The sequence below is a fragment of the Carettochelys insculpta genome, chromosome 1, assembly GCF_033958435.1.
Source record: "Carettochelys insculpta isolate YL-2023 chromosome 1, ASM3395843v1, whole genome shotgun sequence".
Classification (NCBI taxonomy): domain Eukaryota; kingdom Metazoa; phylum Chordata; order Testudines; family Carettochelyidae; genus Carettochelys; species Carettochelys insculpta.
Genome location: NC_134137.1, coordinates 371,952,176 through 371,968,124, shown reverse-complemented (window position 1 = coordinate 371,968,124; position 15,949 = coordinate 371,952,176). Strand labels below are relative to the sequence as shown.

General features: G+C 51.6%; 1 protein-coding gene across 2 annotated transcripts in view; it reads left to right on the top strand.

Annotated features, from left to right (window-relative positions):
* The first annotated feature begins 4,932 nt into the window (after positions 1-4,932).
* The window catches only part of PFKFB3 (6-phosphofructo-2-kinase/fructose-2,6-biphosphatase 3), a 72,434-nt gene continuing 61,417 nt past the window's right edge, over positions 4,933-15,949 (top strand). Inside the window, exon 1 of one of the 2 annotated variants that reach the window (XM_074975661.1) lies at positions 4,933-5,063. In XM_074975661.1, coding sequence (XP_074831762.1) covers positions 5,048-5,063 — 16 coding nt within the window. In that variant the 5' untranslated portion in view covers positions 4,933-5,047. The remainder of the gene's footprint in view (positions 5,064-15,949) is intronic. The other variant, XM_074975634.1, reaches the window with a different exon arrangement.

Below are 15,949 nucleotides of genomic sequence, written 5' to 3'. Positions count from 1 at the left end.
GATGGGCAGGAGAGGAGCGTAATGTAGAGTTTTACAGAAGAGGGCTCCATAAAGCTTGGTTTCAATGAGTATAAGGGGGTTCTTTATTGACACAGAGAGGACCCTCGTAGGGAGGAGTACAGGTTGAATCTCTGTAATACAGCACTCTCAGGACTGGATTGGTGCCAAACGAGAGAATTTGTTGGACTACAGGAGGTCATTATTGTCCAGCAGCATTATCAACACTTTCACTGCTTCCTGGGCTCTTAGAAGACAGTTGGGGGTAAATTACAGCTAAATAATAGCAGGTTTAAAACAAATAAAAGGAAGTTCTTCTTTACACAGCCCAGTCACTCTGTGGAACTCCTTGCCAGAGGAGGCTGTGAAGGGTGGGACTATAACAGGTTTTAAAAAACTAGATAAATTCATGGAGGTTAGGTCCATTAATGGCTATTAGTCAGGATGGGTAACAAATGGTGTCCCTGGCCTCTGTTTGTCAGAAGCTGGAGATGGCTGACTGGAGAGAGATCATTTGATTGTTACCAGTTCGGTCCACTCCCTCGTGGGCACCTGGTATTGGCCACTGTTGGCAGACAGGGTACTGGACTGGATGGACCTTTGGTCTGACCCAGTAGGGCTGTTCTTATGTTCATGTAGGCAAGGGTGCTGTGAGGGAGTGCTAGCTCCCAAATTATTAACTCTAACATGGTAATCTTCAGAGCCCCATAGGAGATATGAGTCCTATTGAAGGAGGTACTGTGACCAAAAGCCCTTACAGTCTAATGCAAGCTGCATACAAATCCGTCCTGGGAAGAACAGCATTGGCTGCAGTGGTGAATTTGATGCAATAACAATAAGACAATGCAGAGCAGCATGGGGCTAATACATTAGGAGCAGAAAATGTAACACAGAAGTCAGTTCAGATTCCCTCTGTAACCAGAAGGGTCCAAGGCAACCAAGCAGTGTGGCTGGGGAAAGTAAAAAAGTGACTCCAGTTTGCTCTTTTCTGGTGTTAGCTGGAAAGAAAGCAAGGGATTCTTCATTTGAGCCGCTCAGATCGGGAGCAACCCTGGTTTGTTTGGTTTTAAATCTTAGAACGAATAATACAATTCTCTTTCTTCTCATGGCCAAAGACCCGCTTCATCAGAGGCAGGCATCTGACGAAGCGGGTCTTTGCCCATGAAAGCTTATGCTCCAAAATATCTGTTAGTCTATAAGGTGCCCCAGGACTTCTTGTTGTTCTCGAGGATACAGACTAACATGGCTACCCCTCTGATACTTCTCTTTCTTCTGGGAGTCTTATAGCCCAGAGCTCCAACTGGCAACCCTGGGCCCATCAGTTTTATGACAATCTAAGTGTTTTTTGTGATGGTTCTCAGGATACCTAGGCCTGAGTCACCTTACTACCCCCTGCCTCCACTGTGAGAGAGACTCACTTGTCCCTTGCCCTCTTTGAAGTGTTCCCCTGAAGCATTCAGCCCCTTATCCACTAAACGCTCACAAAAGGACCAGGTCTGTCATTTCCAAGGAAACAGTGCACGCACCAGTAAGTAAGCCGTGCTAGTCTATACACTATCAAAACAAAAAGCAGTCAAGTAGCACTTTAAAGACTAGCAAAATAGTTTATTAGGTGAGCTTTCGTGGGACGTCCCACGAAAGCTCACCTAATAAACTATTTTGCTAGTCTTTAAAGTGCTACTTGACTGCTTTTTGTTTTGATAGTGCACACACCAGTTTGTATGATTCAAGACATGATCACCACCTTGCTTCATCTCATTGCCCTGAGACACAGTGAAAAGAACAGTGTTTATTTGCTACAATTTAAGAGATACCACAAGTAAAAAGTTACATATAAAACAAAAGCAGAAAATGCTTTCTAAATGCTAAACTTCACTTACAGCCGTAGACAGGACCATCACTTAACCCAGATCAGCTGCACGTTAGATCTCAAACCAAAGATAATTTTTGAAGTTTATTATATATGACTGGCTATCTGAAGCTGTACTAAGTAGGAAAAAGAAGGCGTTATTTATAAGATAAGAACAGTAAACATATGCACACAAATGAGATAGTCTTAGGTATCAAAAGATAATAGAAACTTTTTTGATAAGCAAGCTCTGTATGTCCTTTACAACTAACCTGGGCTAAGTATCTAGGAATCCATCCTTTTGCCTAATAAAACTTGCCAGCCAAATCCCAAGAAGCATAAAGATTGTCTGTTTTGGAGAGGTGCCAGCTCCAGTCCCATTGACCCAGGGCTGCAAGTATCACTGAGGTCTCTGAAGTCATGACCCTTACGAGTTACCACAGTGAATTTCAAAGGGAAGGCAGCTGCAAGAGATGGGCCTCCTAGTCTCCTATGCCAATTCCCTAGCCGCTCCCAATTCAAACAACAGGTTTTGCATTTATCCCAGGGAGAAATATGCAGCAACTGCATAGCATTTCAAACTCTCGCCTGCACACACAAATGTACACGGACTTAGCTAAATTGGTTTTACCTCACACCTTGCAGTATTCCGTATATAGACTGGTCCAATCTTCTGATCAGGTTCTCACCCTTCTATCGCCTATTAAATTACTCCAGGGGGAATTCCAGGCCACTTCCCTGTTTCCCCCCACCCCCAGAGATTTCTAGCTGCTATTATGGGATGCTGGGCTCTGCAGAGCCCAACTGGCAGTAAGCAGAGCACTCAGCCTGGCTGGAGGCTCTTTGAGCCTCATTTTCCTGGAATGAGAGCAGAAGTGAAAGTAAACAGGTGTGTAGCTCCGGCGAGAGCTGGCTGAGCTGTGGCAAATGCCAGCAAGGAGCTATTTAAAGAGCTGGCAGAGACCTGGGGTGCAATAGGACAGTACCTGCAAGAAATGTTAAGTGACATTTGCTCCTGAAAGGGGGAGAGCCTAGCAGACCCAACCAGCTCTAGGAAAAGGTGAGGAAGGGCAGGGCTGCACAGCCACTTGTTGTCTGGTGTGACAGTGAAGAAGCTGAGAAAAGGTTGGCAGGGTTGGGGGGACGCTGCTGTGTCCCTGAAGCTGGGATCTGGGGGCTAATCTCTGGGTGTTGCCCCATGGATGAGCTGTGTAGGGAGGTGAAGTTTGGTATCTGTGGGGGAGGTGTCTAGCAGCTGGTCTCCAGGGGAATGGAAATGTAGGTATCTGGGCTCTGTTGGTCCTACAAAACTCCCTCCAGCATCCCCCATCTGGAGCCAGGATGTTTTAGGGATTTAACTCTCTGCTGGGGAATCTTCTTTACTCTTGTCTGTATTATGGATATAGTTGTTGACAGTTACTTTGAGAAGAGGAACCTGGTGGGATTAGCTTGTATTATTTTGACAAATAAAATTTGCAGAAATTTCAAATATTGTGCACAGAAGTTATACCTTTGGCACAGAATTCCCCCAGGACTAATATTAGTGCACTGCCCTGAGTCATCCCAATAGTCTGTGTGCCCACACCCACTGCATTTACATCTCTGTTGCATATGGAATATAACTGCTCTCCCTCCTCCTCGCTGCATACACAACTCAGTGCCAGGGAGTGGAAGATGCATTTACCCAGGGTTCCCTGTTCAGGGAAGGAGGAATTAGCTATGTCTGCAGGACAGCAGATGCAAATGCTGTCAGGACTGAGGTGGAGCTGGGTTTGGAAATTGCACACACAAGGAGAGGAATTCTTAATCTTCACAACTCCCCTAATCCAGTGCATCTGCAACCATAAACTGAGCACCATCCCACTGCACTGGCCTCCGTATTACCCTGGGGAGTAGGGGCCACCTGTGTTCCTACATACTCAGCACCATGGGGTTTTGATCATGGTAGTATTGCCCGTTTTGGCTGCATGTGTTCCTGGAGGATTTGTCATGTGACAGAAATTTAATTTTAACTTTAATCTTTACTTCCTGGAGACTCCAGCACAATAATTGAGGGTGGCAACCCTAGCTCTGTGGCTGGGTGCAGCAGCAGATTAACAGACAGGCCAAGGCCTGGGGTCCCAGCCAATTTTGGGGCCCCTGCAGAAGCACTGAAAGCTGTGTACAGGTGTGTGGGGGTAGGGGCACCATCCTGGGAACTGTGGTCCTGCTTCTCTTCTTGCCCTCCAAGGCCACACCCCTGGCCAGGCCAGAAGATGGAGCTAGGCCATGGCAAGTTCTGTCCAGGGAAGCCAGGCCACCATGGGGAGGACCCTCCACCTGCCCGGGGTAGGGGGCCCAGGAGTATCCTCTGTACTGTGTCCCTGCTCCTCTGGTCATACTGCTCAGGGCAGGTGGCGTGCCCAGGGCTGTGATGAGGGGCCAGGCTCCCTGGCTGACCTGGTGGCAGGGCAGAGGAAAAGGCATGGGGCCAAGTAGGGAGGAGACCCATCTCGCACCCTATTCCCTCTAACTTTTCCCATCCATGGGCAGAATAAATGTTGTTCAGTGCAGGAAGGCGTGTGCAGATGTACACCTCCACCGGAAGCACAGGCTGGTGCCTCTGGGCCCTCTGCTAAGCAGCTGGGCAGCACCTGACTCTCTCCTGGCCAGGCCCCAAGCACTCAGCTTACAGGGAGCTCTGATTTTAGCCCTCACCCGAAGGGCAGGAGCTTGGCCACTGCAGCGGGGCCAGACTCCGGCTTTCCCCAGCTCCTGGGCCCCGCTGTGTGCTCTGTGCCCAGGCGCCCAGTAAGTCCGGATCCAGCCCCGCCTGCTCGGGGCCTCTGCAAGCTCTGCGGCTCCCTCCCCGATTGCGTGCCAAGCCGGCCTGCGAGCGCCCGCCGGCTGCCCTGCCCCGCCCCGCCCCGGCCACCCCGGAGTGTCGCCCTCCCCTCCCCAGGGGCTCGGCGCCGGCTGCCCTCCGTGCCCCAGCCGGCCGGGGCTCCGGGGCACAGCGCGCTGCCCCCGCCTTCGCTTCCTCCTCGTTCCCAGTTCCTGCCTCGCCCGAGTGACGCCGATTCGGCCAAATCTGGAGGCAGCCCGGCCCCGCCAGCGAGGGGAGGCTGCGGAACCCAGGCGTCCGGCAGGGGGAGGCTGCGGAACCCAGGCGTCCGGTTCGGCAGCGGCGGCAGCGAGCGGTCCCTGGCGGCGCGGCTCGCCATGCCTTTCCGCAAAGGTAGGGCGCGCCTGGCCCGGGGCGGGGGCCGAGCAGGGATCGGGGGGCCGCGGGTGCTCCCCCTTGTGCCTGTGCGCCGCGGGGGCCAGTGGCCGGAGCTGCCGCGGCCGCCCCGCGGAGCCGGCTGCGCTTTCCGCCTTGGGCTTAGCGACTGGTTGACAATTGCAGCCTTTGGCAAGCTGCTCGCTTCCTGTTTGCTCGAGCTGGGTCCGGGCTGCGCCCATTGCCTGCGGGCACAGCGCGTGTTCCTCACCCTCCGCTAACAACGGGGGCACGCGCCGGTCCAGGCTTTAAGTGACTGAGCCCCAGCACCCGGGAGGGTGGGAGGGTTCCCCCTCCACCTTCCCCGCCCCGCGATTGGAAAGGCACATTTGGATTGCCTTGTTCGCCGTCATTAACTTAACTGCTCTTGGTCACCCTGATGAACACCTCCTGCCCCTGTGCGGTGGCCGGGCAGTCACTTAAAGACAGGACGCAGCGGTGGGGGGAGAAGATACCAGCAGGGACCAGCCCTGTGTTGTAGGGGGAGGGCCTTCGGCCGCTGAGGCTGAGAGGAACTGGCTAGTGGGTAGGGGGTGTCCTTGCTCTCTGCTGGATACAGTTGGAACTGCCCAGCTGTGTGTCATACGACCTAGACTGCCAGTAGAGATTCTCTTCTGGCTGCAGGGGTAGGGCCTGGGCTTTCGGAGGCAGAGGAGCTGAGTTCTGTGCAAGAAGCGACAGTGAAATTTTCGTAATGTGGCAGCCTGGAATCACTCGGTAGTTGTGGGTTGATTACGGAGTCAAATCCGTCTTACGTTTCTGAGACGTTCCACTTCAGCGACTGACCAAGGTCAGCCCCGTCTGCTTGTCCCAAAGCTCCTCAAGCCAGAGTGGGGTGAAGGAGCTACCAGGCAAACATGGAGCTCACAGGGGACAAAGACATCTACCAGCTGGTTTTGAAGTGTCCCGCTCTCCCCCACACCCCAACACCCCCGGCAGGTGTAGGATTGATGGGTGCTGCAGAGGATGTAGATTCTCTTTCTCCTCGAACTGCTGCAATGCAGGGCCTTTCCTTTAAGAGAAGCAGACTAGGGTGCTGGGTACCTGGGTTCAAATGTCTGGCTCTGCCCGTGGCTTGGTGAGTGACCTCGGGCAAGTCACTTCATAGTGTTGTGCCTCAGTTTCCCCATCATCAAACCGTAAGGACAACTCCTGACCTCCTTTGTTAAGTGCTTTGAGCCATTTTCATTGTTAGAGCTATCTAAAAACGGGGGATTGTTAGTAATTCCCTGCCCATGTACACACACACATTCAGTCTGCCTGCCAGCAGGGCTCTGTGACAGCTGCAGCATCCCAGCTTGGTGTCTGCCAGGATGCAGAATCAGAACTGGACGGGACATGGGGAAACCAAAACTGCCCATCTCTGAGCAGATTCAGCATAGCCTCAAGCACACCAATGGCTTAGCCTTTCAAAAAGCATTCTCCTTTCACTTTCACTTAAACTGATGTACCTCAGAAGCAATGCCGTCAAAGTGAGTCGTGTGACACTGAGTGAGGGGAGAACTGGGCTCACTGTCTCATGACGGTAGGATTAGCATGTGGCTCTGAATAACGCACACGTTTATTTAAAGGGTTTGTCCAACAACACAGTTGTTTCTTGGGTCTGTTCTGGTATCCCTGATGGTCCAAAACAGTGTGAGTTGGATCAAGATGCAGAGTTCACCCCAAGTGATGCAGGAGCTGGAGAGGTTGGCTGATAGAGAGAGTCTGAGTTGAATGCATGCAGTCTGGCTGATAGCCAAGGGGGAAATAGCTACTGCACATGCTTGAAGGGACTAACCCTGACACTTTGCTCAGACAAGGAACTATTTAAGGTGACGTAAGGAGGATCTAAGGGACGAAATTCAGGCTATGTCTACGCTAGGCCGAGTAGGTCGACCACCGATATGCAATTCTAGCTATGGCAACTGCATAGCTAGACTTGACCAATCTACGCTCGGCTTACGTGGCTGTCCATATTGAGCAGAGTGACGACCTCCCTTACTCTTTGCATCTCCTGAGGAGCAAAGGGGTCGTCTGTGACCCCTGAAAGGTCAGTTTTGCACATCCCCACTAGACGCACGAAATCGAGACCTGGAAGATCGATCGTGAGCGGGTCGATTTGCTGGGCTAGCGAAGGTGTAGCCTGAGAGAGAGGAGTTTCAGGCAAGATGGGATACAGTAGATTCCCAACTTACATGATGTTGACTTACATGTTTCTTGCAATAACATGATTCGAAGTCGCGAGTGGTGGGGAGCTGGCAATCAGGCGGCAGCCAGGCGGAAGCTGGGAAAGTGACCAGCGCTGCTGTGCTGGGCTCTGGGCTCCCCACCGCTCATGGGAGCAGGGAGCCAGGCACAGCCAGGACTGGGGGACCCTAAGGCGGCAGGACCTCTCCCCAACCCAGTCCCGAGTTATGCGAAATTTGACTTACACGTGGTTGCCCAGGAACGCAACCTATGCCTAAGTCAGGGGTCTGCTGTATGTGTGGTACAGGCAACTGCCTGAGAGTGAGGCAATCAGATCAGCTAGGTGAAATCACCTCGCACTGCAAGTCTGAGTCACTTTCACAGCTTTGCACATATTACACGAGGTTGGACAAAGCACTGTCAAATGGGCTGTGCAGAGCAAGTCATTTGGGCAGGAGGACGGAGTGGACAACCTCCTAGAGGTTTTTGTCCCCTCTGGATTCTGTGGTGAACACTATGCTGGGTCTGGGTCTGGGTCCGGCTCCAGAATTTCATCAAGGAAGTGGAGTAAAGGACCGCTTGAGCTCAGATGCTGCCTATAGTTCTCCTTTTCTTGTACTGGAAGGTGGGCCTGAGAATCTTGCTGCATTAGTGTACGCCCTTTAAATCCATTGTGATCTGCGTGTGAAAAGGCAGCAGGTCTGGGATGTTGAGTTTCTTAGTCTCCATCCCATCATCCTGTGACATCTGTCCTCCCCGGTTCCTTAGGCCATGCTGCTCTTTCTCGCTCCACCGGATCACCCCAGCTGGGCTGTCTGATGGGAGGCCCATTGGACAGAGGAGATGATGTAGAGTGGTGAATGAGATAGGCAGGACGACTGCTGGCAACAAAGGAGAGGCATGGAAAACAGTGCAGCTACATACCAAGACCCAACCTATGTGGGGAAGACCAGGGGAGGCCTGAGGATCCAGAGGGAATGGGAGATGTAAGGAGAAGAGACCTAGTTCTGTCTTGGGCTACGTCTACAGTATTAGCCCGGAAGATGGACCCGCTCAGTGTTGATCTTCCAGGGTTTGATTTCGCATGTCTAGTCTGGACGCCCAAAATCGACCCCTCAGGGTTTGCAGTCGAGTCCTGTTCTTCTCTCAAACCACAAGAAGTAAAGGTGGTCAGTGGGAGAACTCTCCCATCAACCTTCCCCCTATGGACAGCCAAGTTAGCGGAGCGCAGATATGTTGATTTCAGCTACAAAATTGCCATAGCTAGAATTATCTGTGGTGGACTTACTTTGCCTAATGTAGACATGGCTTGAGTGTCAGTGTAATCTGGGTGTGTACAGACTTGCCTGGAGGCGTGTTAGTACCGTAAGTGAGTCCAGCCTAGGAACGTACTTCTGTTTCTTTCTGAGACTCGGAGCAGCCTGTCCATCTTTGCGGCTGGGTTGTGCGGATGTTGGTATGTGTCGTCAGGTGAAGGATGGAACTATCTGTAACAGACGGAGAAACGCAGGAGCCTGCCGGGGAGGAAAAACTAATAAGCCAGAGACTGGAGGACAGACTTTCAACAGTGCTGAGCACCTAGGGGCTCAGAATGCTTGAATGATCCCTTATGACAATCAAGCCGCTCGTTTGCTTCTGGCGGGTGTGTGGGGTGTGTGTTGGGGGCGTGGGTGTAACCCACCCACCTATGTGTGGTTAGCTGTCTCATGTAAAGGTACCTAGACCACTTTACAGAGAAAGAACAAGTATCCTTAAAGCCTAAGCCAAAACTGTGCTGGTCTTTAGTTCAAGCTGTAGAGGTGCCTGCACTGACCTCCCGAGGTCCCATGTTCAAGTCTTCCTGTGGGCAGTTACAAGGGTAGACCTTAGATCAGAGAGGCTGTGCTGCAAACCAGCCAGTCTTGTAATCTCCCCCTGCTGGACCTGTGAGTGAGTATAAAACTTGATTGTGTTTTCTAAAAATCCTACAGACATATTAAAGCTGGGCATGGGCAGTCCTGGAGACAGCCACTGCTATCTTTGACAAAGTTGGGTCTGTGCGGAAAAACAAACAAAGCTTCTCCCAGCCACTCCTTCTTCCTTTTAGCAGGCACCTAGCGCATCTGCTGTGGCTGGGAACCAGCATTTCTCGCCGAATTTGGGCCACTGGTTGGATCTGATTGCCTCACTCTCTGAGTGGGAGCATGACGTGAATGCTCATCTGGGTCCCTGGGCAGCCCGTTAAGTTATGGTGCTTTGCTGGCGTAGAGTTAAAAGGAAACATGCTGCTACATTGCTGACTTTTTGTGTCGTGCCTTGATGGGGTTTAACTGTCCCTTTTGCAAATGTTATGTGGAAGCCAAATTTGAGTGTTGCTGCAGTGGAATTTCCACACTGCCTCCTGTGGGAATGGCAGGGTGATACTGATCAGTGGCACAGGACTCGGTGAGCAGCCCTGCATGTTTGGGGCCCAGTAGTAATAGTAGCCTTTCCTGCTTTTTTTTATTGCAGTGGGATTGGAAGGTAGGAGGAAAGTCCCAGATGCTCCCTTAAGGGGAGGGCCGCGTTGTAACATTCCTAGCTGCCAGGAGTGTATCTCTGAGGCAGATCAACGTTTAAGAGTCAGGACAGAAGCTGGCGGCTAATTGCCCAAGATGTTCCCCTGTGGCCAGGTGATTGCACAATCCTCCATTCTGAGGGCATTGGTCAGGGATGGATTCAGGATGCCAGTCCGATCCGGTAAAGAAGCTCTGATGAGAAGAAGCCTAGAGAAGAGCAATGAGCCCTTTCTTCCTTCCAGCAACAGGTCAGGGAGTCTGGCTCTGGGGTCCTTCCCTGGTAGCAGAGCACCTGCTCAGCCTTTTTAGGCATGGGTTTTCTGGCAAGATGCCAGTGTAGCTTTCAGCCTGGGTGCACAGAGCATCCTGGCAGGGCTGCCTACAGGGAACATGGACCAGCTTCCCCCAGATTCCCTTTTGGCATCAGAGAAAAACACTGGTAGAGGATAAAATGCACACAAATGTAATGTCCTTTCCCCCTGTCCCCACCAGACACACACAGCCCGACAGCAGAGGTTCAGTTTGTCCTCTCTGTGACAGGTGTGGTCCCTCCCTTCTTGTTCCCATACCTGCAATCTATATATCTTTGCTGGTGACCCCAGTCCATGCTTGTGTGCCATATCCTTGTGAGATGGAATACACCTACAGCACTGGCATTGTGAAACTGGAGATTTTTTAAGGTAATTTTAGGAGCTTATGGAGTTTCCTTGGACCACCCATCTTTGGGGCTAGGAAGTATGAGCTTCAGGGGCCTGCTGAGGATTTCACCTCACATTGAAGCTTCTGGCATTGGGCAAAAGTGGTAGAGCATGAGCCACTGTGGGGAACGAGTTGGTTGCACTCAGGCTATGTCGACACCTGCCTGGAAAGTTGACAGCTGCTCTGCAATTTTTGGTAAACCGAGTGCGTACCAAAAATTCACTTTGCAGCTGTTGACTTCTGTGTCCGTGTTCATGGCAAAAGGTTGACGGGAGTGCTTCTCTCGTCAACTTTCCTTAATCCTCGCCGCTCACAAGGATTTCCAGGGTTGACATTGACCCCAGAATGCGCCGTTTTGTGAGTGTGCAAAATAGTGTCCTGGAAGATTGGACCTAGCTGGTCGGTCTTCTGCAAACGGTGTAGATGTAGCCTAAGAGAACCGGCCAATTCCTATTGCAGTAGATGGAGACTCTGTTGAGTTCAGCCAGAGATGGATTAGATCCCACAGGAGCAGACTTGGACCCATCAAACTTCTGAATGCCATCTGGCCATGTTCTTCAGCATGCCAACCTTCTGGCTGCCAGAGGTGTAAGCTGGGAATGTGCTCCCTTTTTCCTTACAAGTTAGGAATTAGGCCTAGACTTCTCCTGATGTCAGTAATGCTAATTATTAGAGGGGTCACCGTGTTAGTCTGTATCTGCAAAAACAAGAGGTCCTGTGGCACCTTAAAGACTAACAGATATTTTGGAGCATAAGCTTTCGTGGGCAAAGAACCACTAATGTAAGTCCAGGTAGAATTTAGTGGAGTTACCCCAGAATTATGTTCACTTGGGTGATGGGTCAGAATCTGGCCCTCTAAAAAACACAGATTGGAACCAATCTGACCCATCCATGTTTGAGCTCTGTGCGCTGATTGAATTAAGGAAGCAGCTGAAGTTTTTCAGCTGGACATCACTTTTCCCTGGGCTCTGAGCTGGCAGCTGAGGCAGTGAAATAAGGCAGATGGACCCAGGTTTTGCTCTTCCTTGTCAGTGGTTCCAGTGCCTCTGGGGTTACACAGGCTTGGGCCTGCACACTGTTTGGGCCTACAAGGAAAACCCACTGTACTCCTTTAAATGATATGCTGTTTGTAGCTCTTCTCTGAGTTGCTTCTAAGCCACCATCGGAGCCTGCTGCTAGGGGATAATGGAGGTACTGCCGTGTCTGTGGGAGGTAATCCCCAAAGCCCTGAACAGTTAAAACAAAATACAAGCACACAAAACCAGGGAGTAGTGAGTGGGCATAGAATGTAGCCAGGAGACAAAGGCTGTTTGTTTTAGCTGTGCTCCCCACCTTCATGGATGAACCCCAGATTGCTCATTTGAGCTGACCTAAGGTGTGTGCATCATGTTAAGACTTTCAAAACTGGCTGCCTGTGGAACAGAAGTTGCAGGCTGGATGCAGGGGTCCCTGAGTGAGATTTTTCCGGCCTATGTTGTGCAGGTCACTCTAGATGACTGTAATGATCCCTTCTGGCCATGAAACCCAGGGTGATTCCCTTTGCAGTTTAAACTGGAAAAGTGTGAGGTTTTTGTTTTTCTTTACTTTAGACCTCTCTCCTGTGTCATAGAGCAGGTGTCAAACAGGTGTCACATTTCACTGTTGCCATGATGCCTTTTTAGTGCTGAGCAAGGCGATGTGTTTCTTGCTGCTCAAGCGTGCGGGAGTGTGACTCATGAGATGGAAGATGCTAACTGCACATGCAATGTAATTGTGGCTTTTCTGGGATGTCCACAAGTCAGCACATGCTGTGCTACACCGAACGGCTTCTGTATGTCCTTGCTGCTCCGCACATGGAGCCAAGCGTGAGTGTTTACCTAGAAAGAAAGTGTGTTTCCTTATAAGACCAACGGAATGGTTCCCGTTTCCATGGCGCTTCTTTTATTGTCTAGTGGCTAAAGCACAGGACAGGGAATCAGGCCGTGTGGGTTCTGTTCCCAGCCCTGCTAGGGAGTTGATGTGTATCTTTGGGTAAGTCACTTAGGCTGATATTTTCAGAGGAGCCTTGTGGAGGCAGCTTGTGAAAGGCAATGGGTTCTTAACGCCTTTGGGGCCCTTGGAATCCTAGACTCCATTTTCCCATGTCAAATGGCAGCGATTACAGGAGCCTCCGAAGGTAGATGTTAAGATTGACTCATTTGTCTGCAAATGGTTTTCAGAGCTTCTAATGGAAGGTGTGATCTGTCTCAGGTATGGCAGTGATGGGCAGAAAAGAAAATCCCAGATTGCTGCACACAGAACTATTAGAGTTCAATACAATGAGCAGATAAGTCACTTTGCAAACCAGAATTTCCCTGGCTGTCTCCACCTCAGGTGCTACAGCTTTGCTCCCAGAGGGCTGCCCTCAGGGAATCATCTCCCAAGAGGCTGCCTGTATGTTCACACAAGCTGATTCTGCTAAATTGAACCGAACATTTCTTTCTGGGGTTCTCCCTTCTCTGCCCCTGCAGCTCCCCTCCTAAAATGTCTAGGGAATAGTGAATGAGTAATGCTGCAGGGGTGATTTCTGGGTGGCTCAGATTCTGATTCCAAGGGGTTTATGGAGCTGAGCAGGAGGATAGATTTGCCTTTACCACAATGCTCTTGCTATTAGGACATCTTCCCCTGTGCTGTCCGAGAGCCAAATGCTTGTTGGCCCACATTCTGCTTTTCGAAATGAAAGTGTATGCCCTGTTGTCCTTGGTGGGAGTGGGTTTTCCGCTCTGGTTGAGTGTGAACCAACATGTGTGGGATGCTCACGCCCCGAGTGAATTGGAGCCCTCTGATTGGCTGTCCACCTCTTTTGCCTACCTCCTGGCACAGAACAGCTGATCAGAGCTCCTTCATTCCATGGCGCACTGAAGCCGCACTCGCCGGTGGCAGCAGGTAGCTAGAGAGCCCAGCAGAGCAGGGTGGCTCCTGCCCCTCTTCCCCGTGCTGTGAGCAATGGGGATAGGAGAGTGCCTCTGCTCCCCCTTCTTCCCTTGGTACCTCCCAGGGAGGGGCACTGGCATTAAGATCCTGGCCTGGCACTGCCTCCCAGCCTGGAAGAGGGAAGAAGGGACCCCACTGCTGCCCCTGAGGCCTGGAGAGAGGGGGATGATGAGCCCCAGGAGGAGCAGAGGTGAGTTTGGATGTGCGTGTGGGAATTATGGGGCTTGACTGAAGCAAAACTGAGGAAGGTAGAGGCTGGGGTGGGGACAGAATAGCTGAGGAGGACGTTGGGCTCTGGGCTTCTGCAGCAGGTGCCAGAATCCCTTTTCCAGTACATTTGGGCGAGGGCACAACAGTGGTGGTTTCTCACACGCAGTGCTGGTGGGCCCAAATCAGTCAACAGAAACAAGAAATGCATTGGGCTCCTGTTGGGCATTCGGCCTCCTTTTGCAGCTCCTGGCATCAAGCAGAAAGGGTACCGGAGAAGCCCCCGGGGGGACTCAGTTGGCTTCACTTTCTTTTTAAGAGCCCCAGCCTCTGCTCTGTGGCGGTGGAAAGTCTCCTGTTGATTTCAGCAGGTCGTTGGATCAGACCCAGCTGGAGCAGACTTGTCCCCATCAACGTTTAGAATGCGAGGTATGTTCTTCAGCATGTTCTTCTACAGCGAGACATGCACGCTGAACTATTAGAGCTCCATAAAATGAGCAGATAAGTCACTTTGCAAGCCAAATTTCCCTGGTTCTTTCTGGCTGGGATGGGGCTGCTTTGCTGCCAGAGGGCAGCCCTCAGGGAAACACCTCCCAGGAGGCTGCCTGTGCGTTAGCACAAGCAGCCTCTGCTAAACTGGCGCTCTCCCCTCCCAAGACGTGTAAGGAAGAGTGAGTAATCTGGTAGAGGTGATTCCTGGGTAGCTCAGAGCCTGAGTTCAATGTGTTGGTGGGGAAGGGCAGGAAGGTGCATTTGCCTTTTAGCAGTGCTTCTGTTGCTAGGACATGGTGCCCCAAAGTGTCAGCGAGCCAAGAGCTTCTGCTGTCTGAACTGCATGTGTACACCCTGCTGTGGGTGAGCGTGAAGCAACACGAAGGGGCCATAAGATGCCCCAGCCTCTGAGTGAATTGGAGCCCACCGATTGGCTGCCCACCTCCTGGGGATAGACCCACCAATCGGAGCTGCCGCTGGCAGGGCGGGCGCTCTCATCCCGTAGCGCCCTGAAGCCATGCTCAGGGGAAGAGAGCAGGGAGCTCTCATCAGAGAAGGGTGGTTGTAGCCCCTCCTGTCCCATCGCCTATGAGTAATGGGGACAGCACAGTGTCTCTGCTCCCCACCCTCCCAGAACCCCCCAGGGAGGGGCACAGCCAGGGGTGAAGAACACTTGGAGCACCATCCCCCCCCAGTCTGGAAAGGGGAGAGGGGACCCCCACTGCTGTCTCCCAGGCTGGAGATGGGGGAGCGAGGAGCAGTGTTTCCTGTAAGCTGCGTCATTGTGCGGCCACTCAGGAGAGGTCCCTATGGGGGTGCACATTGGCACGTGCCTCGGTGCATGTCTTTTTTTTATTCTGCACATGGATGGAAAAGGTTGGCAGGAAGAGAGGTGGAAGGCCACGGGGGACTTGAACTGTGGGGGTGGGATCCGAGACAGGTGCAAACCTGAGGGAGTTAGGGCCTGAGGGTTTAGAACAGGTGGGGACAGAACCAATGGCAGGGCAGGGGGTGAGCAAATGTTCGGGTGAGAGCCAAAAATCCCTTTACCCAATACCTCTGTGTGCCTTGGTGACTCTTATTTTCTCTTCCACACCATGTGCTAGGCCCATATCCACAGACCGAGCAAAGAAACAAGCTATTGGCTTTGTTTAACCCAAAAAAGAAGAAAAAAACCTCACGTTTTGGCGTCTGACTCATGGCATCCGATCTCTCTATAGAGTCCAAGGCCAGAAAGGACCACTGTGGTCATCTGGTCTGACATCTTGTGTACCATGGACCAGAGAGCTGCTCCCCGCCCCCCAGCCCCCAAATTCCTAGAGCAACTTTCTGTAGAAAAAACATCCTGTCTTAATCCGATCTGTTGAGGTCGACAGTGCTGATAAAAAGGACAGGGCCGAACCAATGCACCTGCTGTTCTCTTTCCAGGTTCTTAGCCGTAATTGGGCGATAGCACCCACTATTGGGAAATCAGGTCTTTTAGCAGTGTGACTGTGCTTGATGCTTGCATTTTTCCCTTCTTTCCTACTAGAATGGCCATCTGTGCCTTTGGCTCTGTTCCAGCATGGTTGTAAAGCTCTGCAGGGTACGACCCTGTGTAGACTCATGCGCCATTCTGTTAAGTATCTGAATCTTTCTTGGCTTTGATGTCACGTTTTAATGTTATTTTGCACTGGTGTTGCATTTTCCATTGATGGAGTTCAGAGGGTGCACAAGCAGTAATGAGTTAAGCTCCTAACTCTCACAGGAGATCAGTGTCTTACAGAGAGGGAAACTGAGTCCCAGTGA